At 40.3% G+C, this 23,577-nt stretch overlaps 2 protein-coding genes across 5 annotated transcripts; one reads left to right on the forward strand and one right to left on the reverse strand.

Moving 5' to 3' along the window:
- Positions 1-2,445: 2,445 nt before the first annotated feature.
- LOC131248190 (uncharacterized) lies at positions 2,446-14,138 on the forward strand. 2 transcript variants are annotated; one of them, XR_009172165.1, is made up of 8 exons: positions 2,446-2,754; positions 4,015-4,053; positions 6,807-6,944; positions 8,122-8,261; positions 8,361-8,465; positions 11,529-11,649; positions 12,046-12,178; positions 13,433-13,562. XR_009172165.1 is itself a non-coding variant. In XM_058248305.1 (7 exons), exons 1-7 carry the CDS (start codon positions 2,461-2,463, stop codon positions 13,829-13,831), a joined length of 1,236 nt encoding a protein of 411 aa, XP_058104288.1. In that variant the 5' UTR covers positions 2,446-2,460; the 3' UTR covers positions 13,832-14,138. The 2 variants fall into 2 exon arrangements, 1 of the variants encoding a protein (XP_058104288.1); XM_058248305.1 differs by lacking the exon at positions 12,046-12,178 and having other exon boundaries at positions 13,433-14,138.
- Positions 14,139-16,246: 2,108 nt separating this feature from the next.
- Positions 16,247-21,782, reverse strand: LOC131248191 (transcription factor MYBS3-like). Of its 3 annotated transcripts, XR_009172166.1 has the most exons (6): positions 21,370-21,782; positions 18,850-19,070; positions 18,680-18,772; positions 18,473-18,592; positions 18,011-18,202; positions 17,246-17,379 (listed from the first exon to the last, which is right to left on the reverse strand). XR_009172166.1 is itself a non-coding variant. In XM_058248307.1 (5 exons), the coding sequence occupies exons 1-5, from the start codon at positions 21,644-21,646 to the stop codon at positions 17,044-17,046; spliced, it is 1,038 nt and encodes a 345-aa protein (XP_058104290.1). In that variant the 5' UTR covers positions 21,647-21,780; the 3' UTR covers positions 16,247-17,043. The 3 variants fall into 3 exon arrangements, 2 of the variants coding, with proteins under 2 accessions (XP_058104290.1, XP_058104289.1); XM_058248307.1 differs by lacking the exon at positions 18,011-18,202 and having other exon boundaries at positions 16,247-17,379; positions 18,859-19,070; positions 21,370-21,780; XM_058248306.1 differs by lacking the exon at positions 18,011-18,202 and having other exon boundaries at positions 16,247-17,379; positions 21,370-21,780.
- Positions 21,783-23,577: the final 1,795 nt, after the last annotated feature.

A 23,577-nucleotide genomic window follows, 5' to 3' on the forward strand; every position in this document is an offset into this window, starting at 1 on the left:
ACTCGACGGCACTAGATTTCATTAATTATATATGTAGTTATTTATCGTAAAGAACTTCATTTTTTCTAAACAAACAAGCTAAAATACAGGACAGTTACTCCTTTAAAAGTCGTGTTGTGTGGCACGCCATCTATCTGGGATAGAGAAATCTAGCGTATATTATTAGCGATGGCACTAGAATTGCCCATGCCTTCAACACAGACGATCCACACTCAATTATAATTAGTAACTTACATACTGATCGGGTCCAGGTTGGGTTGGGCAACTCGAGACCTCAACCCAAGCCCGGCCCAAGTTTTATCGGGCTGATGTTTGTATAGTCCAAGCTTGAGACTGGACTCGATACATCCTGCCCAAGCCCAACACAATGTTAGGTCAGTCACGGGTCAGTCGGGTTGAACCCGCCCAACTTTTAGCCCTAGTTATAAACGTATATACTAGGCATCAAATCCAAGAGACTGATAAAGACTGCATACCGGATATCAGTTACAGGAACCAGATATTGATTGCATACCAAATATCATTTACAAGGGTCATATATGAACTGCACACCATGTATTAGTTACAAGAGGCAAGTATGGACTGCACACCAAGTATGTGTTACAAAAGGCACATATAGCATGTCTATAGCAGGTATCAGATACAAACGGCAGATACGGATTGCACGCTAAGAATGCATTACAAGAGGCACATATGGCATATCTATACCGAGTGTCAGTTACAAGAGGCATATATGGACTGCATACAAATATAGGAAACCAGTAGAATGCATGCACCTAAAACTGTATACATTTCAATAACCAATCATCAAAACTCTCAAATTCAAAATGCGAGCAGGGTACCAAAATCTTCAATTCTAAAAAAACTCCAAAATTCAAGCACCCCTAAATTCAAATTTAGGATTCAAGTACCCAAAATTGAAGTGGGAATAAGGTACCAAAATCTCTAATTTCAAAACTCCAAATTTTGATTTGGGATTAGGGTACTAAAATTCTCAAATTCAAAAAACTCCAAATTCGAGATGAGTTAGGGTGCCAAAATTCATAATCTACCATAATCCCTAAATTCGAATAGGATTTTCTGTCGTAAAGGACCCACCTTCATTTTGTTAGTGCATGCTTGGGTCATTGTGTCCCATGCACTCGCCACACTACAATGTAAAGAAATACACTCACCACATTACAATGTAAATAAATAGAAAAGTCAAAAGGGTCCCACATAAACATAAACAAAATTACAAATCTCAAAAGCAATGGATGCTTAAAAGCACATAGGCCTTGTGGTGCACATCGACTCTATAAATATCGACGCTTTACGCCATTACAACCACATAGGTTAGGATTTATACTTTTCGAGGTCAATGGGAGAACAAGAGGGGGGTTTAAGGTATGTTCATTGCTTGGAGCTCCAATCGGGATTTTGAGCTATGAGGAGATGGGTAAAGAGAGCTGAGATGGGAGAATGTGAGCAAAATTTTCAATCGGATTTCTAAGCTATGGAGATAAATGCTCTAAGGATACTGATCATGAGAGAGATAGAGTCAAGATGAGACATCGCGACAAAGGGACAATTGAGATTAGAGGTTGAGAGAGAGAGAGATATGAGATGATAACTAATTTCGAGGCAGCGGTCCAATTGGAAGGCGACGTCGTTGAAATGATCTGAGAGAGGGATGATAAGATGGTAAAAATATAATTTTCTCTCATATTTATATGTGAGGATAATTTGGTATTTAAAAAAAATATGGTTATCTTATCTTATGAGTAGTCCATTGTTGTAGACGGCAGGCGAAAATGCAATAATGAGGCAAGAAAGATAGGTTGCCCACTCAAAATACATGAAAGTAGGTGCCTACTAAGATATAAATCAAAAGATAGGCAGAATATTTACAGTAGGTTTGCTCCCTGCTCCCAATAGGTGAGGGTTCGATTTTCCTCATTGACTTTACCTGATACACCCAATAGATAAAGGTTCGATTCTCCACATTGGCTTTACATGATACACATTGATGTGGATGATTAGTGTATTTGCAGGAGTTAGTCTCACTTTAAAAAAGAAGTGGACACCCTGTGTCCTCCTTAAAAAAAAAAAAAAAAAAAACGAAAGGCAGATTTTCATAATTATCTCTCGTTTTTATCACGCTTAAAATGTTGAGTTATTTACGTGGAGGCTCCACCGCGCCTAGGCCTGCCTCCATTCTCAAATCATCTTAATTGGACGATCTTATCCCCTACGGATCAATGGCTATCGCCAGGAATGGGACGATCCACTTCCATATACAGTGGAGAAAATTCAAGTTAACGAGGATTATAACGTGACAGAACACCAGAACAACAGGCTCACGTTCAACTGAAAAAATTCACATGATAAGCACACAAGATATTCCGATCTCTGAGATTTCTGGTTCACAGTCTATCCACATTGGAATTAAGCAGACGAACGGTAGAGATTACAGAAAAAATGGTCCTACTCTCAGAATTCAAAACCCGCCGAAACGATCCAAAGAGGTGTGCGGTGTATACCATACAACCCAAGGCGTACCCTATAAAAGCTACCGCCCGAAATCTAAAAAAAAAGAGCGTCTCCAGGTATCTTCTGCCGCTCCGCAGCTCGATGGAAGAAGAAGAAGAAGTTCTGGCCGAGGTCGAGGCGGTTCAGGCCGTATACGGAAACGACTGCCACGTCATCAAACAATTCCCGCCGCACATCAACGTCCACACAAGGCCTCGGACGGCTGACGATTCGTCGCAACAGGTGATCTCTTTTCTCCTCTTTCACACCGAAGGGTTTGCCGATTGCAGTTGCCCCGGTTCCCTATCGCGTTCTGACAAAAAATCGGATACACGGCGCAGTGATCCGTGCCATTCGTTTGATGGGTCATACCACAGATCGTCCACGGTGGAAAAATCCCGGCGGTTGGACGGTCCCAAATGCCTAAATGGTGAGATACAAATGGGTGGTTGAAAATAGTAGGGGCAGCAGACAGGATAAAATGGGGAAAGGGTCCGGAAATTTGCTGGGCGGCATGGATCATGGACCACTGTGCCACGTGTCCAACTCAAGCACTTGCGCCGATGCGAAAAATTCGGGCTTCCGTGAATATCAGCTTCAATTACTGTTGGCAACGATCAATCTTTTCATATGTCATTGGTTTATTTATTTATTTAAACCATATGCGGCATTTATTTATTTTTGGTAAATACTACGGTTGTCCATTTTATTTATACTTTGTATATCTGAAATATGAGTTGATTAGCTGCAAACTGGTTTTTGCAGCATTCGATTGCATACTTTGCTGTGACCAAGGTCCAAAATACTGTAATGTGTCATGATAAATTCAACTGGTAATTCATATAAACACACACAAATGACATGCATATGGATAATGTATCATTTGTATCCATTCAGATCGTCTGTCTCAAGTTTCAATCAGTGATGCATTTTGATACAAATGCATGGTATTGGATGCATTCCTCCCATGATAAGTGGAGTTTGATATCGCACCAAGGTTGATAGTATCAGCAGTGTGACAAATATCGTTGAGGATTTTGAAATTGTCGAGATAGATGCATGAAACAATATTAAAGATTATCAAAATCTTGGCAGTTTTTAAATATCGCATTTCTATTGGGATATTAACTCAGAAAATAGTCTAAAAAAATTTAATGAATTCGGGATATAAATATAAATACACTCATTCTAAAATTATTTTATAATTTACAAGAAATATTTTTATTTTTGGCTGGATTTTCCTAATAATATACCAAGAAAACCTTGAAATTTGAAAATCACCTAAGAAAATTCCAGGGCCAAGAAATTTCTGAGAAAGAGATTTGTCACTACGAGTATCAAAAAGTATATTATCATGTCAGGAATGTATCTCAATCAATTCATTCAACATTTTGATATGTTTCAAACGATATTTTGAACCTTGGTTGTGACTATTGTTTCACTGTCAGACTCTTAAGGTTGTGCAACGTCTTTTTTGACTGTGTCGTTGTTTTTGTGTTGCAGTTTGTTGAAGCTGTTCTTGAGATCCGAGCAAGTAGCCAGGTAAAAAAAAAAGCAGTAGAAGAAGCACTTCTGACATTGAGTTTCATATTTGTACCAATCATTGTGCTCTTAAGGATATTGTAATTTGTTTCTCTCTTCTTCTTCTTCTTCTTCTTCTTCTTTTCACAATTGGATCGTTCATAGACAAAATGGCAATAGCAAATGGCACGATGGTGAAACTGTGAATGACAAAGTGGTATAATTGCTGGTTTCTGCTGCATATTCTATTTAGGCAGGGCGTAAAAAGCAATATGCAACTTCTAGAGACTGCTTCTGCACAAAGAATTAAGAATTTGGATGCACAAGTAAGTTAAATCATGATTTCTTTTCAATCAAGAGGAAATGGCAAAAGCTGATCGAATTTCCTAGTATTAATAATGAGGTGGTACCTTCACCTCACAGTTGCGTCCTACTTGAAAGCAATATAGTTGCAATTTGTATCCAAGGCCTTTAGTATGAATGCTACAGAAGGAAAGGGCAATCCGGTATTCCTTAATAGTAATAATAGTTTATTAAAAAGTGAAGGGCCAACACAACACTTCAAGAGCTAGAGGGAAAGATGATCGGCAATCATCCACAGCAACAGAGGCTCATCGCCTCACTTTCCTTCATAATCATTTTATAGTTCCCAGCAAACTCTTTCAAGCATACATCCCATGATTATTATTATATATATATTTTTGGAAGATCTACAGAGTTCCCTCCTTGTTTCTAAATGTCCTACTGTTATACTCTTTCCATGTTGCCCATAGCCTCGCTAGCAAGGTTAACCTCCGCGCAGCCCATAAGCCCACCCCCTATTTTATTATTATATATATATTTTTGGAAGATCTCCAGAGTTCCCTCCTTGTTTCTAAATGTCCTACTGTTCTACTCTTTCCATGTTGCCCATAGCCTCGCTAGCAAGGTTAACCTCGACACAGCCCATAAGCAAACCCCCTATTTTGTTCATCTCCCAATTGGAAGCTTCAAGAAGAGCATTGATGATCTTTGGCATTAATCAGTCCATCATGAAGTGCTTCAAAGATCTCTCATAGACAACAATCATGAAGACCCATCAATTTCTCAATTCTCAAACAAATGAATGAAGGATGCAAACATTTATAGTGGTCATCCTTATGCTCCTTCGGTAGTTCATGGCAAGAACCTTATCCTTTCCAATAAGCAAACTGGAGGTAACCACCTTTTGGGGCCTATTAGGTTACCAAACTGGGGTAGTAGGGGCTCCCTTTTTTCTCTTTCTTCTCTCTAGAACGACTTCACCAAAAACTCCTTGTTCTCACAAAGCTCCACTTCCATCACGATCACTAGTAGTCACTAGCTGGTCTTGGAGGCTTATGTATCCCTCAAACCTCATCATCTCTTACATTCCTTTGAAATTGGAGCACACACACCACTTGGCCTCCCAAATAAGAGTGTAATGTTGAGTGACTTTGATGTCTCTAATTGTTACCACCCTATACAGTGAGTAATTTGGTCATTTGTTGTGTTCACTCATGTCACTTCCAATTCACCACTTGGCATATTTTATTGCTCGCTCATTTACGAGGCCACTCTGCACTCAACACCTGCCTTTTGAGAAAGAGGCATGGCCTTCACTTACGAAGCGAGAGCTTCAGTCACCAAGCATTGCCCGGATGGGCATGGGATTTAATGGTTTAGCTCTGGGGAAGACTAGCTCATTACATCTCCTCATGCATGGCTGAATTTGATCCTTTCACTGCACGCATGAGAGGCGAGCTCACTAGTCTCATTGAAAAGTCTAGTCTCCCTATGGATATGAATATTCGTATCGTATCGGCCGATATGGCTGTGTCGTATCCATCGGCATCAACCGATTTGCAATATGGGGTCGTATAGGCCTAATACGAAAAAAATGACCCGTATTGGTTTGTATCGGCTGATGTAGGGCGTATCGGCACCGATATGGGGCCGATATAGGCCACTACACCCATAAAAGCCCAATTTTGATTTTTTTCAAAAATAAAATAAAATTCACTCATGTCTCCTCTTTTTTTTTTTTTTTTCATTTAAATCATGGAAGAAGCTTGAAAACTCATTTTAGGCTAGATCTAGACTATTTTGGGATCAAAACAAATGATTTGAATGGAATTCGACAAATCAAAGTGAAGTGGACTATTATGTGAAAATTGGAAAGAAGGGTAAACCTTCACTTTCTTTTTTATATTTTCATCTTCTTTTTGTTGTATTTCAATGCAATGGGCCCTAGTTCACCAAATCATGCTTGATCTGCATTCAATTAGGGCCCATTTAGTTGACCTTAAAAATAAAATAAAATTGACAGACAATATTCTTATCAAAGAATGGTCAGATACACCGTCCGATACATGGTCAAAACACACACAAAAAAAAAAAGAGGATAGATTCTTGGATATCTCAATTTTTATTTTTATTTTTGCTTTCAATTTTTTTTGACCGATACGGGCCGATATAGCCTCGATACCGATATGTGATGCCGTATCGTATCATGTTTCTGCCGGGCCGATATGCCGATTGATATTGCATTCTAAGCCATGAGTCTCCCGCTTGCAGTGCCTCAGTTGACCATTTAGGCCTTCAACAACATTTCCACCTAATACTAACTTTGTTAGAGAATTAACTGCAATTCAATTAGATTTTGCATTGCTTTACTGTTACTGTTAATAATAAATACAGTGAGTATGGATTTTATTTATTTATTTATTTATTTTTAAATTTTTATAAATGTGCTTATCATCCCATTATCGTTGCAGTATCCCCAGGAGCCACCTCAAGTTGAAATTGTGGAATCCGAGGGCCTCGATGAGAAGCGACAAGCACATCTGATTACTAGCATACGAGACAAAGCCCAGGAACTTGCTTCATGTCTAATGCTTGTAGCTCTTTGCGAGGTAGATATTGTCCTAAGTAATATCTAGTGTTATAGAACAAATTATTTTCAAGCTAAACATCCCAATCAACATTCTTTGTTGCTTCTAACAAGATGTTTTTGCAAACTAAAGGCTGGAAAAAATGCATGCAATTCCTTTATTATATTCCATTATCCTTCTAATGCTATCCAATTTCATATCTTGATCATTTTACAATTGTATTCTTGTTCTATCAAAGATTAATATTATTTGGTGAATAGCTATTTAATATTGTAGGTGAACAATTTGTTTCACACAAACATGTATAATTTTCTAAAGTTGTTGTTTTATAAGTTGTCCTAGTGATCAATTTAATTTCGAGAGCTCTTGCGATAATGTCAAGTCTGCTCTGTAGTGGTTTGGTACGTTGTTTTGGATATCAGTTTCAGAGGACGAGTTGCCCAGGGAGTCGGTACTTGGTGCACTCATCCCAACTTGGTTAGAATTGAGGAACATTTCGAGCCGCTGACTAGTTTCATTCTCCACCAAGTCAACTCATTGTCAGGCGGCATTTAAAACCTATAGTTTGGGACGAAATGTTGAGTTTGGCGAGCATGGATGGATGTTGCTTCATCTCAATAGGTTGCAGCCATGCTTAGTGCCCTCCTTGATAGATTCTTCATGTGCTGTCAACTATGCTCACCCTCAGGGTAGAGCTTAGAAGCAACATACCTTGGGTTGGGGCTGGTAATGGGCGGGGTCTGGGTCAGCATTTGCGATATCGACATTATCAGCCGACATTTTTAGTATTACACCTCGGTGATATGGAACCCTCGGGAAGTTCCCTGATTTTTTGTTGTCGACGATATATCGTCAATTGTCGATGTACTGGGATGTATCAATGATGTCAATATGAGAGAGAGGGTTTCATTTTCGTGATTTGGCTAATGATTCGTCATCGTTGTCATCGTCGTAACCTTCTCCCAACCATTTATTTTCGGCTTTCATGATTGCTATTTGCTTGGCAAAAGTTTGCTGACCTGCTCACTGCTGGGCTTCGTAGCCGAATGTTTCTTTTTTAATATGTTGCTGCTGGATATGACATGGGCAGTGGATCTTTTGCGATCTTATGTAGTGATGGTATTTTATATGGGGGCAGTATGTTGACATATTTTTATCAAGTTGGACTTTATGTTGACTTGTTTAAAAATACGAGCAGGAAGGGGTGGAGATTCTTTCTAATATGAACCACCCTGATGGGAACTGCCCATTGTGTCTATATCCCTTGGTCCCAGAAGAAGGACATGATGACGTCCTGCCATTTATGAAGTTGATGTCTTGTTTCCACTGCTTTCACAGGTTGATTCTGAATCTCTAGTTTCTCTTGGATTCTGCTTTGAACTTTAGATGCTAGCTTCTACGAATTCTTCTTAGTGCAGATTGTCTGTTTTCTTGCAGTGAGTGCATTATTAGGTGGTGGAAGTGGCTCCAAGAGCAAAATGAAACCGACCCTAGTAATTTGATTGAGGCAACAGTCCCTGCTTATAGAGATCTTGAAAACCGGTGAGGTACTTCCTTGCCATAGAGGTACTCTTGACTGCATGGAAGAAACATAGATAAAGGTTTACAAGCATCAATATCTTTTCTAGTTGTGGCATCTGTATCATGGGATATTTGATTTAAACATTGTTTTTAAAAAAAAAAAAAAATTTAATTTTTTTTTAATTTTAATTAATTAATTTAAAAAATTAAAATTTATTTACCTAGACACTTTGCCTTTATCAGTTATACTGGTCATGAGAAATGCTTTGCTCTCAGACCAAGTCATAGTGCTCCTAGCTGCATCGGCTCACTTAGACAGTCCAATTGATCGATCTGAACTGTGTATTAAGTCTAGAATGCATTTCATGGACTACTATGTAAAAATCACCCTGATCGAATGATCTAATCCAACCTTAATTTGGCCTTATTTTCTATAGCTGTCCCTTTTCCAATCTATGGATGGGATGGCTTCGATTGCGTTAAAAATTTGATTCTTTAGAGTCATAAGCATAAAGCAATCCATGATGGGCCCTAACAAATAGATGGCCCAAATTGTTGATTGGACATATTTTTGTATAAATAAATCTTGACCCTCCATATTAAAGTCCATTGATCAATGGTCAATATTTATTGGGTTGGGGTGACGTTCTCATGGTAGCCCAATAAATGTGCAATGGACCTAATGAACTATCTGGATCAATGAATTGGAATGTCAAGTGGACTCATGAAACTAGGAGCACTATAAATTATAGTGCTCTAAGAGCATTGGAGCATTTATCACTGATGATTGTCGATCAAATGATAAGTGGAAAATGTTTACCTTCTCATGCCAGAATTTCCCCCCTCAAAATGACAAATAGCAATCTTACACCCCGTTTGGCACCTTGGATTTGGTTGTATTTTAAATCCAAATTACTACTTTTTTTAACCTTGGATTTGGAGGTAAATGGAATCAGAGGTATTTCAAACATACTTTTTGGTGTGTTTTCAAATCTTAACAAAATGTGGAAATTTTGGTGTAATCTAAAGGAAATGCCTTTTTTGCTTCCTTTTTAAGGGCAGGAGAGACACATGAAACAAATGTGTCTCTAGGCCACTAATCCATTAGACATATGGTATGCTGATGATACCCCAAAACAATCCAATTATTGGCTGTAACACTAAAATCACATCATAGAATGATTTGAACCATCCAAACGTTGGACATCTAAATGGACGATTAAAAAAGTCGGTGAGTCGCCTGTTTGTGATCTTTGCATTTGTGGCCCACCCAAGGCTCAAAATTCCCTCGTTTTTGGCCAAAGTATATATTTTAAAGGGCTTATTACAATCATTCTATCAAATATCTCACACACACATATACTAATTTGGGATATGAAAGCTAATTTAATTAATCAAATCTAAGTCCTGTGAGTATACTGAAGAATTCTGATGCCCTCCAAATACAAGCTCCTAAACAAAAGATTTGGATTCTAGTGTATTTCAACCAAACACAAATGAGGATTCAGAATCACCTTGATTCGAATGTAATTGTGATTTGGATACCAATGCATTCCAAATCCAAGCTCCCAAACGGGCCCTTATTGTTGTTGATGAGGAATTTGGGTGAGGCATGAAACTTAAACTATATCTGTATGTAGCTTCAAAAATTCAAATTTCATCCATAGCATGTCATAAATTTAATCAAATTTAAGTTTTCCATAAGGTTTTCTCCCACGGGTAGACATGGGCATATTTTGTGCCATATGAACAGAAACAAGATTCAGATCATTTAGAAATTAAACTTATATTCCATATTTTCTACAAAAAGTTTTTATAGTTAGGATGGAAGCACAATGCATAGGACCCTTGGACCAGAATATCCTAAGACACTTGGAAGGATGCTAAGAGATGTTTGTTTGAAAGGAGTTGAAGGCAACACCAAAGTTTGCAAGACAATCTGTTATCTAATTGGCAATGAGACATGGACATCCAAGAGACTGTGATTATACTAAGATTTTTGAGATTTCAAAGAATTCATGGGGAGATGCCATTTGAGGCCCTTTGATTTCTATATCAAAGATAGTTTAAGTTACACTTGTCATTGAAGCAATGCCATCACATTAGTACAATTGCTCAAATGACCCAAAAAGAAAAGGTAAAAAAGGGTGATGGGTGATGTCTCCCATTTGAGTAATTATAAAACCCTAGTATCAAGGTATTCCATGACAGCCGCCTCTGTTACTGTTACGTTACTTCTTCTTTTATGGGTATTTTTCCATAATGGACATTATGACCCTGTAACGCATAATGGTTGCCACCGTTCCCATTACACAACGGCATTACAGCATACCATGCGCAGTATCACTGTATCAGTATAAGAGGGTGACCTTTACTGCAATTTTCAAACTGTCTTCCTCAAATTTTAAGGCAAGGGAGGTCCTCCCACAACTGTCCATCTAACCAAGTTCTGGTTCTTGACAGTTACTCCGTTTATTTCAGAAGAATGGGGTGTACTTCATCTTCTATAGGATCTGTATCAGCATATGTTCGATGGTCTTGACAGGAATAATTGGGAGTCCATTTCTTTTTCTGGAAAGGTCCTCTCTGCACATAGGCATGTGAGGTGCTAGGTTCCAGTTTTAACTTTTTTCCCCTGGAGTTAGCTGACTCTGACTCAAGCTTTCTCCAGTTCTTCAATACAGGATCGTTGATAGACTCCAGTTCTTTTAGCCACGTTCTCTTTCTTTTTTCCTTTGCCCTTTCAGCAATATATTCTCATTCCATGAAAAAAATGAAGTCTTGTCTGCATCAGACAAGTCCTCGAGTCCTTTTTGTTTAAATTTCAGAGTCTAACCAATACCCCTACCAATTCATGTTATCATCCGTGGTGCCCGATGAGACTTCCTAGTGTAATGTCTTTCTTTCTTTTTTAGATACTCAAAACTTGTTTGTTACTTCATTTGCCACACCTAAAACTGTCCAGTACATCTTACCAACATAATGTTAATTATAGAACCAAGAATGGATTGCTGAAATTATATTGTGTTTAGCAATGCTTATACTTTCACTTCTCACCATGGTTTTTGAATGGCTTGTTTGCAGTGCAGAAGTGCACAGCCCTGTGAAGCAGAGTCAGGGAAATTGTCCTGTCTGCCGTAAGGTGTTTCACACCAAGGATATCGAACATGTACTTGACTTGCTTGTGACCAGTTCATCTCAATTGGTATGTTCTCATTGTGGCGAAAATTTGCATATCTAGGATTTTTCTGCTTACCATGTTAAGTAACTTCGGCTGTGCTCTAGTTGAATATGTTTGCAATATTTTCCACTCTTTTGAAACTGTCAACTGTTGGTCTTGAAATATGGACCTGCACAGAATTGACCATTGGCTTTTGTGAAAATCATTAGCATAATCTGAACCATAGTTACCTGTTTTCTTACCTTTGTCAAAAAGTGAGTGGAAACAAGCTATCATCTTCCCCCCCTTTTCCTCTTTCAAATTCAAGGATTTCTCAAAATCCAAAGGAGTGATGATTCTATCAACAAATTTACAGTCTTTATGTTTGTTCGTGACATTTAATTCTTGGTCCTAAAACAAAACCAACTTATGGTATCACAGCTGGCATCTTTGTTCAAGATCATCTTCTGTCCAGGATTCAAGGGATGAACTAGAAGGCCTCAACTGTTTTTGTTCATTTGAATGGTTCGAGTCCAAATGAACTGGAAAGTAGTCTGGTTCCATCTGAACGCAGGTCTGGTTTCTTCGCAATCCTTGTCTCAGTCTGATAATTATGATCCAAACTTGTGAGTCTCATTGCCAAAATCCTGTGAGGTCTATTGATGACAATCAAAACTGAACCTGTTGATCTGGCCATGCAAATTTATAAGAAAAGAGAGAGAAAAGAAAGAAGAAGAAAGAAAAGAAAAGGAAGGTGAAAGTCATCTGAACTTTGGAGTTTTAGAACAAAGTGTGGGTGTTGTTGTTTTGGATGTTGAACACCAGTGACTTGGCCAAAGACTGTTCGGAGATGCTGAAAAATTATTTGCCCCCATTTGGATTCATAAAGTGAGACTCTACTTGATGAACATGATAACTGTATTTTTCAAAAAACAAGAACAATGATCCGGATTGCAAGTACAATCTTGGCTCCCTTGAAGAATGGAGCAGCTGGATTTCGGGTATTGGAATTTGGATGGTAGGATGCACCTGCTGATGTGTACAGAACCACCAAATTTCTTGTCATTGGATTAAAAAAATGGCCAGAAAAAACTAGGAAAATCTCATTTCGAGGCCATTTTCCATTTTCAGAGGATAGGACATCATACACATCTTTCAAGTTTCACTTTATCACAGTGAATTAAAAAAAGAAGATTTTTTGCAAGATTTACCAAACTGACTCATTTGCATTTTGCAACATTTTGGAAACCCAAAACGCAATCATTGCTGTAGAAATTCCTGCCTAGTGATCTGTTAAGGAAAAAGAAGTGAAGGTGACTTGTATGAGTAGGGATATTGAATATGTGATCTTCAGCACGTGTGCTAATGTGGCATATGTGTGCGAGGTGCAAACCATTCATCAGGTGGGGGCCCAGTAGGAACACTTACTCCCAAATTCCGACCAGTCTACTTATCAGGTGGGACCTGCAAATGAGAAAATGGATGGTTAGAAAAAAAATGACCAACTGTCCATATCAAAGTACAGGTGTGACCCATCTGATGATTGGACCAGCTTGATTTGGGGGTCAGGGTTTGTTCCCATCTGATGATAGACTGGATATTCCATGTGTTTCATGTGGGTGCCTGATTCCCAACACCGCATTGCGCAAATTGTTCTAGCATTTCTCATAAAAATAAAGGTACCCACAGTCCCGCTCTGATTTATGAATACTGCAGGTGTTTGCCATCTGAGAGTTTTAGCAAGGCCAAACACACACAGAGATACCCATCGAACTGTATTAGTCTTCTGAGGAAATGAGATTTGACTCCTGTTGTCATTTGGTTTCAGAATTTGGACGGGACTAGCACAAGCAATGATGAGGAGTTCCTCCGATCTGAAGCGGAGGAAAACAGGAGAAAGAAATTTGAAGCCATTCTAAAACTACAGCAAGAAAACAGTGGCCTGATTGAGCCCAGAAGAAATGACGTCTTATTGCCAGGAATGTATCTTCCTCAACCCATCCTGCCACCGGTCACATCAACTGAAACTATTGCCAGGAAAGAAGATGAAGATTCTGCATGCAACCCCCCGGCATCAGAGACAGATTTAGGCGGCCCCTCATACCAGCCTGGCACAAGCAAACCCAAGAGCACCAGAAAGAACCGAGGACATCATACAAGAAAACATCTGAATTCTCAGTCCAGCAGAAAACAATGGATTAAGAAAGACAAGCCTACTCTAGATTGAAAAAGGCCATTAATGGGTGTTTGGATAAAAGAAACCTAAAATGCCGATACAAAAAACTAATGGCGATTCCTATGGAAATGGAAGACCATGGATTCCAACAGCAAGTTTTGTTGTTTGTTTTGGAGTGTGACTTTTTTTGGGCTCGCTTGTTTCATGGCCTCAGAAATCATTGTAACGTCTTTTTCGGATGACATCAATTTCCACTATTTTACAGGAAAACTGCAGTAAAGGAAACTGTATAGGTATATTACCAATTAAGTATTTATATTAAATTTATTAATTAAATATGAAGCTGCGTTTGAGTTGACCCCGCTGGACATTGAGTGGAGTTTTTGGGTTTTTAAACTATGATTTGAACTGCCTTTCCATTTCAAGACCTTTGAATAAAGCAAGGGCTTCTGATTTGATGGGGAACCCTCCTCCGAGTCGAGGAAGGCGGCAATGAATTTGACTTTTCTCATTGCTGACTAATGAATGTGCCCAAGATGTATTTGTCAAGCCATTCGGGGGAGGGTTTCAGATACTGTTTTGGGATCTTGGCATATGGACAGTCATTGTCAGCTGAGCAACGACCTGCTGGAAAAATGGGAGTATTGATTTCTTCTATGAAACATGTTAGATATTGATTTTTATGGTTATAAGAAATGACTCTGTGACAATTTGACAATTGACTTTTTAATATTTTCATAGAAAACAATGAAATTACTGTTTAGATATACAATTCTTCATTTTCTGATAATTCTATAAGGTTTTCATATTGATATTATTCTCAGGACTGCATTTTCTGAGAAACCAGCATGTGTTGTCGATATCAACATTCCACATATGCCAGCCTGCCTGGCGGATGAGCTTTTGGAGTTGGGAGTTGACCCTCCAGCTCAAGTCCCAAGTACCTAAAGTGCTTCCCCCCAAGGGGGAGAGGGTGGTGCTTAGAACCCATCTATCTGTCCATCTATTGATGTCCTCTCCTTGATTGCCCTCAGGAATTATAATTGAAAATAGGGGATGACTCAGCCCAACCTGACCGATTCAACGCCTGACTCTGGACCGAGTCATGACTCAACTCAGGACCGAACCAGTCAGTCCCAGTCAAGGAATCTTTAAACCATGATCTGTACCTGTGGTATGAATCCTTTCTACCACAATGATGGGTCTTTTCGGTGAGGGATTCTCCAAGTCAGTTTGATCATCTAAGACCTAATCAGGTGCAATCACGAGCCTTACCTTTGCAGACCTTTCTCTGGTCTATCAGGTCTGTTTCATTTTATTCCTATCCCAGTCCTTGAGAAATTATCTGCTCATTCATTCCACATGAATAAAATGATCTGCGCCGTCCATCCGGTTTGCTGTCTCATGCAGGGCGGTCCAAAACTCAGGTAGGCCACACCATGGCAAAGAGTTGGGTTGGAGACGTCCACCCTTAATCATCTGTGGGGTCCACTGGTTTCTATCTGGCATCCAATCCGTTCACATGAAGCTTCTTACCAGGACGAAGGGAACTTCCAAAAATCTCGCTATTCTAAAACTCAGGCGAGCCAAACCGTGAATTTAGAGCTTTAGACATGGTGAGGCCCACCTGAGTCTTGGATCCATGTGATGTTTGGCTTGAAAGGCAACATGAGGTGGCGCAACTAATGGACGGGGTGGATCTCACGCATATGAAAGTTGTTCCTCCCATTTTAGTGGTAGGCACGCCGCAGCCCATATTCCTCAGGAAAGAGCTTTTGGTTTACAATAACCAAAACGAATATTCTGCAGCCATAAAGAAGTTGGGATACCTGACATTTTGGCAGGGTCAATCTTCCTGTTGGCAATAGAAAATTGGCCTTCCATCCTTAGATTCGACGCATCCCGCACACACACAACAGCGGGCCACACACGGCTAGGAGCATGGTCCATCCACAGTGAGGGTTATCAGCTCAACGGCCTGGATAGCAGAACCATGGACCCCAATATGTCTGGGGTAATTCTCAGTTAGTTACAGATAGAGAGGTAACTATCACGTGCGGCCCCAATTAGGTTCCTCGTGATTAGATGTTCTGATGATCTGAACCATCCATGTTCTAGACACGGTAAGAAACAATGTATGAAAAATATTAGGATAACCTAGTGCAAAAAATAAACCCAAAATCCACTCATCAGGCAGACCACGCTTGTATTTTGTTATTTATAAGTGGCCTTACATTATTTTCTATGGTATGGTCCACCTGATGAATAGGTGGGGTTGGCGGGGCCAATCTACTAGACCGGGTGGATCTCACACACATAAAATGTTGGAAGTAATCTGCAGGATGGACGGTAACTCTACATCCAGCCGGTTGGATGTGAACATTTCTCAACAAACATGCTATCCACAAAAGTATGGTGCATCTTGTCTCCAGTGGACCATTACCAAAAAAGATTAGAAGCTCTTGATAGCCATAGAAATTGCCAGCTATATTTATGTCCGGCCAAAATTAGAGTGTGGCCCACCAAAAAGTACAGGGAAAATGCGACCAAATATACATATGCAATTATAGTCCCCACATCTCTCATTACAATATCCCACTGCTGAAAGAGAGAAGACACCCCTCAGACCAACCAACATACCAACCGACACATGAGATAGTTTGATAACCATATAATCTGGATTGGACAAAGTTACAAAACATGGATGCTCTGACAGAGTACACAATTCATATGCTCACGCACAACACCGTACGCAAGGCAGACACATCACCCAATCCGCACCGTCCAATCCACGGACCATGCGTCAGGAAGTTAGATTGATCAGGTGATCCTAATACTAACCTGTAATCAACAATAGCAGTTTGTTAGGCAGATGTGAACAGTGGATGTTTCTTCTCTTTAATCATCCATTTGGTGGCTAGATCACCTGCTTGATCTAATCCCATCCGCAATTGGGTCCCACAAATTGCACAGTTTGGATTGTTGTGCCTCGTGCACAGCAACTGTATGTGATGCATATGAACAGTCCTGCTCAACCAGAGTATCAAATAACTCCTCTCGAACAAGACATACAATGAATGGGGACCCTTTTGCTGGGTCTTTTATTGGTTTCATAGAGAGTGGAAAAACCCACCACTTGGTTTTTTTTTTTTTTTTTTTAACACTCCCTCTCTTTCCCTTCAAAACATCATATATACTCTTGTCGTCTTCTTTATTCATGTGAGCATGTTCTGAGCTAGAAAACACCTGGGCATTTAAACAGATCAGGTCACTTTAATGGCCCCCGTGAAGTTGGAGGCACCAGAAGACAATTCCGCTGTGCCGAGAGGCTGAGGTGGGCCGATCGTGAGCTCTAAATCATTGGTTTCAATTAACAGAGAGTCAGCAGTTGGAGATGGGCAACTGGGTATAGATTGGGATGATGTATTGAGAGATAATTGGAGAAAATCAGGTGTGCTAGTGGTGGAGTCATCTTCGAGTTGACGAGGGATTGGGTCTGCCTGGGCAGAAAAATCAGGAGCTGGGGTGAGGGATAAGGTTGGAGTAACTTGAGCACTTCCAACTCCGGCCTGGCACTTGATGCCATGAGAGATTCCCGCCTGTTTAAGGATTACATGTTAGTGTAACCATGGTAAATACTAATAGTTAATTGATGAACAAAATCTGCTTAATCTAGGTTTAGAAAGTTATCAAAATGAAAAGTATCTGGTTCATCGCATGCTGTCCCAGACCCAAGTTCCATTGTGGACACACGGGAGGTGTATAAGATCCAAACCGCTTGTTTGTGAGGCCAGCTCACCATGAAATGCACATGGCCCAAAGAATGGTGCGATGAGAATTTCATAAAACGAGAAGAAATGACCATTTACCCAGTCCTGGCTCTTGTTCTGAGCAAGAAGCAAGGACTGTCTGATAGGCTTAGGGGCTGTTTGAGTGCAAGAAAAGTTGTGTCCATTGCAGGCGGTTTGACACACAGTCCATGGTTTGTCTAACTCATGTATACAATGGAACTGTGAAAAATAGGGACTTTCTCTACCCAAAAGGTTGATTTAATATCCTAAGTACAGCATGACTATTGAAAAAGGTGGAACAAAGGTGAGGAAAACTGATCCCTAATTTGATGCACGTGAGAACACAATGTTCCATGCTCATGCATTATACGTGTTACTGTTCATGTTCAAGCATCTGACATGTGCCGCATGTGCGACTTTTTATGTTCAAATGCCTCACACGTGCCACTTGTGCCACCATTGCTCTTCAAGCACCTTCATGCGCAAGACGTTAATGTGCACATACGCGACAAGTTCCACCATCCATTTTAAGCTACTAACATATAAATTCTGCTCCCGTCCATCTTAAGCTCCCTACATGTGTCATCTTCCATCTTAAGCTCTCCCCACATGTTCTGGTCTATTTTGCTCCCTATTTCAAGGTGATTGACAAACAACAGGCAGAAGAGCTAGTCGGAAACAGCATAACCTAGATAGCCTATCCAAGACATCATGATTTGGAGAGTTGTGCACATCAAAACTATGCTTGCATCCAAATGGCCCCTTGGTTTTGGGCCATGGCCAGTTTAAGATGGTGCGACAGACGGAAATCTAGAGAAATGAGGGTGTGCAAAAATCTATAGTTAATGGATATGGAGGGGAAAGAAAGCAAATGAAAAGAAGAATGAAAGCAGTGTCTTACCATATAGTTAAAGCCATTGAAATTGGGAAGTTCACCACATGCTGCGATAAGGGTTAAGTTTGGGGAAGCCTCAAAGCTCCGGTCAGCCAGTTGGGCTGCAGCGCCAACTGAAGTCCTTGCCTGTATGATACTACTATTAAATCATATCTTGAAGAAAACACTTATGGGCCATGTAAAAGCATGGGATTGGTGGATCTACTGATTTACCAAATGGTTGTCAAGATGGAGGAGATTGATCTCTTCTGCAACTTCATGAGTTCCTGTTGGTTGTTGAGAAGGAGCTGTTCCAGAGGGTGGAGCCTGCACGGATGGTGTTTAGTCAAGGAGAGGAACAAACCCAATATAAAGCTTGGGAGACCAAAGGCAGTGAAAATTACGGGAATTACATTGTTGTTAAACGCCACGTCAAAGAGGCTGGACCTGCGCTTCTTTGTACTGGGAGCAGTCTGCCTGAGGAAATACTTCTGAGCATGGCTGGCTACCTGGGTTGGAGTCCTAGTTCTAACAAAATTCCTCGAGATCCCTCTCCAATCGCCCTTCCCTAGCCTTTTAAGTCCTTCTAGAAATGTCTTGTGCTCTTCTTCTGTCCATGGGACTCCTGAGAGAGAAGCCAAATAAAAGGTGTTTCAACCAAGCAATTGATGAAAAATGAAAAACTGTCCTTCAGTCTCCCATCACCAATCACGCAACGTGATGGAATGGAAAAAGGGAAAAAGCACCCATGACTATGTAAAAAGATATGATGCTGATTGAGTATGGGTCTGGAGAAGTAACAGAAAGTAAAAATGAAATGGTATGATTTCAAATACTGTTGGATATAACTGCTAGTGCTCGATACCATCCAAAATGAGAAGAGATTTATTTGTCTAGAAGAAATTGATTGAAATGGCTAGTGGAGAAAACAGTAAGTCAATGTGAATTTGTCGTATGCTAAGGAATAGTAGATACAAGCATCTTTTGATAAAGTTGGGACTGTTTGTTTTGAAGACTTGCAAGCGAAATCCCAAATCCCATTCAGCGTTGCAACAAATATTCAACCGGGAAAAATATGCAATATCCATCCAGACCACATATGGTAGATTTAGATCCTTCAAAATCTTGAAGGTACTGATGTTGGATATGACACAAGATGGGTATGGATGGTTCTGTTTTGAATCCTTTTTTATATCCAGGATATAACTAGGGCCTGTTTGGTTGACACCTGAAAATGATTTAATCTCATTTTATGTGATCATAATCTCTAATACATAATTATGAAAATCTAATATAAGATGTACCCATTTTTTGGCGTTCAACAAACAGGCTCCTAAACATTGCAATAAGTATTAAAAAACTGATTGAGAAGGAAGAGGAATCATGAACTACAATCAGTTGCTTGCAAACCAGCTCACATGCTGAGGTGTCAGGTGTGTAGGGCATCACAGCCATTCATAAAGTAGGCCCCATCAGCAAATTCACCTGCCACAAAAATAAGGCCGTCTCGTCCCCATTAAATCAGGATGTCAGTCAGGATGGCTCAACTGATGCGGGCCATACTGATTTTTGTGCCAAGTAATCTTCTTGGTGGGGCTTACCTGACACAGCTCAAATGTCCCACACACATAAAGTGGGAGGTAAGTTGTAGCCTGTAGGTGATCTCTCCTCATGTAAACATAGATACATCTACTACGGATATTTCAACACTCAATCATTAAATATGCAGCCATGACCTGTCATATGAGTTGGGCAATTCAACCAAAAATATTATCCAGCTAACATTGTAGACTATGAATTCTAGCATTTTCTAAATGAGAATAACAGAGATTCTATGACTCATACCATCCACATCGAAATATTTTCTGAATTCTAGTCTCTCATACCATCCACATCAAAATATCCTCTCTCTCTCTCTCTCTCTCTCTCTCTCTCTCTCTCTGGAAACTCCATTTTCAATACAGGAATTTGATCTAAAACTGGCTGAAATTGAGGAATTTGGTTGGCCAGTTGGGCTCAGGTTGATTGTTCTGAAGCAATATATGTTATGTTCTACGTAGCAGAATTCCATCAACAGGGTATCAAATAAAACCCATTTGGGTAGTATCAAAAGGTTTCTTTTTCTTGTTGGGCATTCTCTGGTATTATTATCAAGTTCTTCGGTCTTCATTGAGATGGTCGGGCAATGCCGTTCCAGTGCACTCATATCATTTTCAAGGCAGTGTTCGAGGCAACTAAGCATTGTACACACAGGTTTCAAGTACCACTCCTTGTGATGATCGGAGGGGGTCAGGCAATATACTCCACATACAAGCACGATAACTGTGTGAGCTTCAGGTGGAATCGGATGCAACACCATCTAAATCCACCAAAAAGAGTTCTACCCTTCATCTGCTAAAAAAATACTATTTCCCTTCGAATAGTCTGACATTGTTTCATAGAGAAACAATAATTACTACACCAAATGATTTATAAATTGCCCAAAAATGAAAAGCCCAACAGAAATCAGGATTTTCCATAACCACAAAAAATTCTATAAAAAGGGGAAAAAAGAGGTTCACTACAAAAAAGAACATTTTTCAACAGTCCATGAATGAATTCCATACAAAAACTAAAAATAAACCATACCCAATCATCTATAAATCCAAAAAGATTAAAAAAAAAACCGCCACGAATCGACAAAATCCCATATGAAATTCAGTTACCCAATATCAATCAGCAATAAATTCCAACAAAAAAATGAAAAAAAAAAATAAAAAATCAAACCTACAAAAAACCCAACAAAAATCGCAAAAAACCCAATTCAATTCACCATCAAATCTCCACAAAATAAAATAAAATAAAATCCAATTCATCCAAACGCAAAATGAAAAAAACAGAACACCCAAAAAATCAAAAAGTAAAAGAAGGGAATCACCACTCACCTCTCTTCCTCTCATGCCCTCCCTTTCTCGACTCATGCACGGGCCCATCCGACAAATACCCGCCGGGATCGCCGCTGCTCTGCTCAGGCGCGCATGAAGCCAAGTTCCCCATACTCGAGCTCTTCCTTATCACCTCCTCCTCTTCTTCCCCCAAAATCCTCACCCCAAACAGCTTCCACCCTTTCACCGAGTTGCATGGTCTTGTATTCGTCGCGTTGCATGTTCTTGTATTATGCCCGTTGTTGCCGCAGTGAGAGCATTTCCTGTTCGTATCCATCTCCTTTCTACCCCGCCCTTTTTACCCTTTTACCCCTCTCTCCTTTCCCCCTTCACTCCCTCCCCTTCTCTCCTCTTCTCGTTTTCCTTCTCCACCAGAGATTAAAACAGCAAACGTGTGAAGAAAAACAGAGAGAATGCGGATTTCTGAAAAAACAAGGTTCTTCTGCCTATAAAGAGCCTTCTTATTTAAATACCTCCGGTTTTCATCTTAATATCGAGATTGCCCTTGTCGTGTTCCAGGGTTTGGATCTGGACTGCTGGCCTGGCACGCGGGGGTCTGACTTCCGCTAGCTAATCACTACGTGGGACAAACATCCAACAGATCCAATCCGTCCATCATGTGATCTGACACATATTCACCAAGAATTAAAAAAATAATTCTAATAAATATATTAGGTGGGGCGCACCATGGGAAACGGTGTACAATCATGACTAAAAGATCTAAGTTTAAGTGCTGTGGCCCACATAATTCTGAAATGTCCTGATTTTAAATTAATCCATTAATAATAGTATGGAAAATCAGATTAGTGGATTCGATGACATATAAAAGCCATGGTGGACCCAAATAAATTTGGAATATTTTAACGGTTGGACTTATAATCTTAGTCTCCTCCCATGATGTGCCATATCTGAGAATTTAATTGACTGATTTTTGTCAGAAAATACAAAAAAAATGGTGATGCATCTGATGGACGGAGAGGATCCCAATTAAGTTAGACTATTCGGTCCATTTCAGCCAAGGTCACCAACCGTCTTCGTCCGCAAGTCACGCAAGCGGCTTTGTTTGGATTTTGAGTGACGTAAATGCCCCTCGTTGGATTCCGTATCGAAAGCGTGTCGCGATTCCGAGTCGGATTGTTAGAATGCACGCGAGTTGCCTGCGACCATGCGGTCAGAAGCTAAGTGGGGCTCACCGACATTTCCGTGATTATATCCAACCCGTCCATCAGTTCCTGTACGGAAAGCGTGTCGTGTTTCCGAGTTGGTTTTGGGAGAATGTAAGATTAGTCGCCTTTTCCGGTCGCAATGGGACCTGAGTTGTCCGCGACCGCGACCACAAGAAGATCATGCGGTCAGAAGCTCGTGGGGCCCACCGAGTGTCGGTGAGAAATTCAACCCGTCAAAGCCTTTATGGGGACAGAAATTTTGGATAAGGCTAATATTTATATTTTCAGTTCATCCTCGCTAAAATAACCTTACGAGCGGTTTGGATGGCATATAAACATCATGGTGAGACCCTGAACGGTTTCAATGGTGAACTTTCCATCTCCACTGTGTACTGTATTGTGGTCCCGTTAAGTTTTGGATATAGCTCATTTTTTATAGCATGTCTTAGAATGAGCCGGAGAAACTTATGGACGGAGTGGATTCCTCACGGGCATTTTGGTGCCCACACACTGCAGGAACAGGGTTGCAGGCAACTCCCATCCGTCACGATGCGAGGTAGCCTTTTTCAGGCCAATCTGAACCGTCCAAATCATGCCTCGTCGTGAATGGGCCGTATCCGGCAATCAATTAATTCCATGATCATAGCCGTTTGGTCGATGGCCGTTAACTCGGGCGGAAAACTGATTGTACGAAAGGTCGATGGCCGTTTGGTCAAGATATGCTCCATCACAAAGAGCCCACCATTTAAACGGTTTGGTTTGACAGGAAGTGGATTGCGTGGTGTGCCACACACCACCCACCTCAGTAATGTATTGACGTCATCAAGTTCTGTTGGTCCCAACATGATGCATGTGTTATATCCGTACCGTCCATCCATTTTGTGAGATCATTTCAGTGAATGGGCTAAAAAATCAGGAAAATCCAAAGCTCAGGTCGATACCATTGAAACTTCTGGAGGGCCACGGAAGTTTTGAATTAAGCTGATATTCGTGTTTTCCTTCATCCAGGTCAGGAGCCCATGAAACATCAATGGTTGGTCCT

The sequence above is a fragment of the Magnolia sinica genome, chromosome 6, assembly GCF_029962835.1.
Source record: "Magnolia sinica isolate HGM2019 chromosome 6, MsV1, whole genome shotgun sequence".
NCBI lineage: Eukaryota > Viridiplantae > Streptophyta > Magnoliopsida > Magnoliales > Magnoliaceae > Magnolia > Magnolia sinica.

Bases quoted from the DNA above. Each gene is read 5' to 3' on its own strand.
- LOC131248190 (XM_058248305.1), top strand. From the start codon at position 2,461: ATGGTCCTACTCTCAGAATTCAAAACCCGCCGAAACGATCCAAAGAGG. The intron at 6,945-8,121 runs GTAGATATTGTC...AAATACGAGCAG, and splicing joins TGCTTGTAGCTCTTTGCGAG to GAAGGGGTGGAGATTCTTTC. The intron at 11,650-13,432 runs GTATGTTCTCAT...ATTTGGTTTCAG, and splicing joins TGACCAGTTCATCTCAATTG to AATTTGGACGGGACTAGCAC.
- LOC131248191 (XM_058248306.1), bottom strand. From the start codon at position 21,646: ATGGATACGAACAGGAAATGCTCTCACTGCGGCAACAACGGGCATAAT. The intron at 19,071-21,369 runs GTGAGTGGTGAT...CTTCTCTCTCAG, and splicing joins AGGGCATGAGAGGAAGAGAG to GAGTCCCATGGACAGAAGAA. The intron at 17,380-18,472 runs GTAAGACACTGC...ATCCTTAAACAG, and splicing joins TCAATGGCTTTAACTATATG to GCGGGAATCTCTCATGGCAT.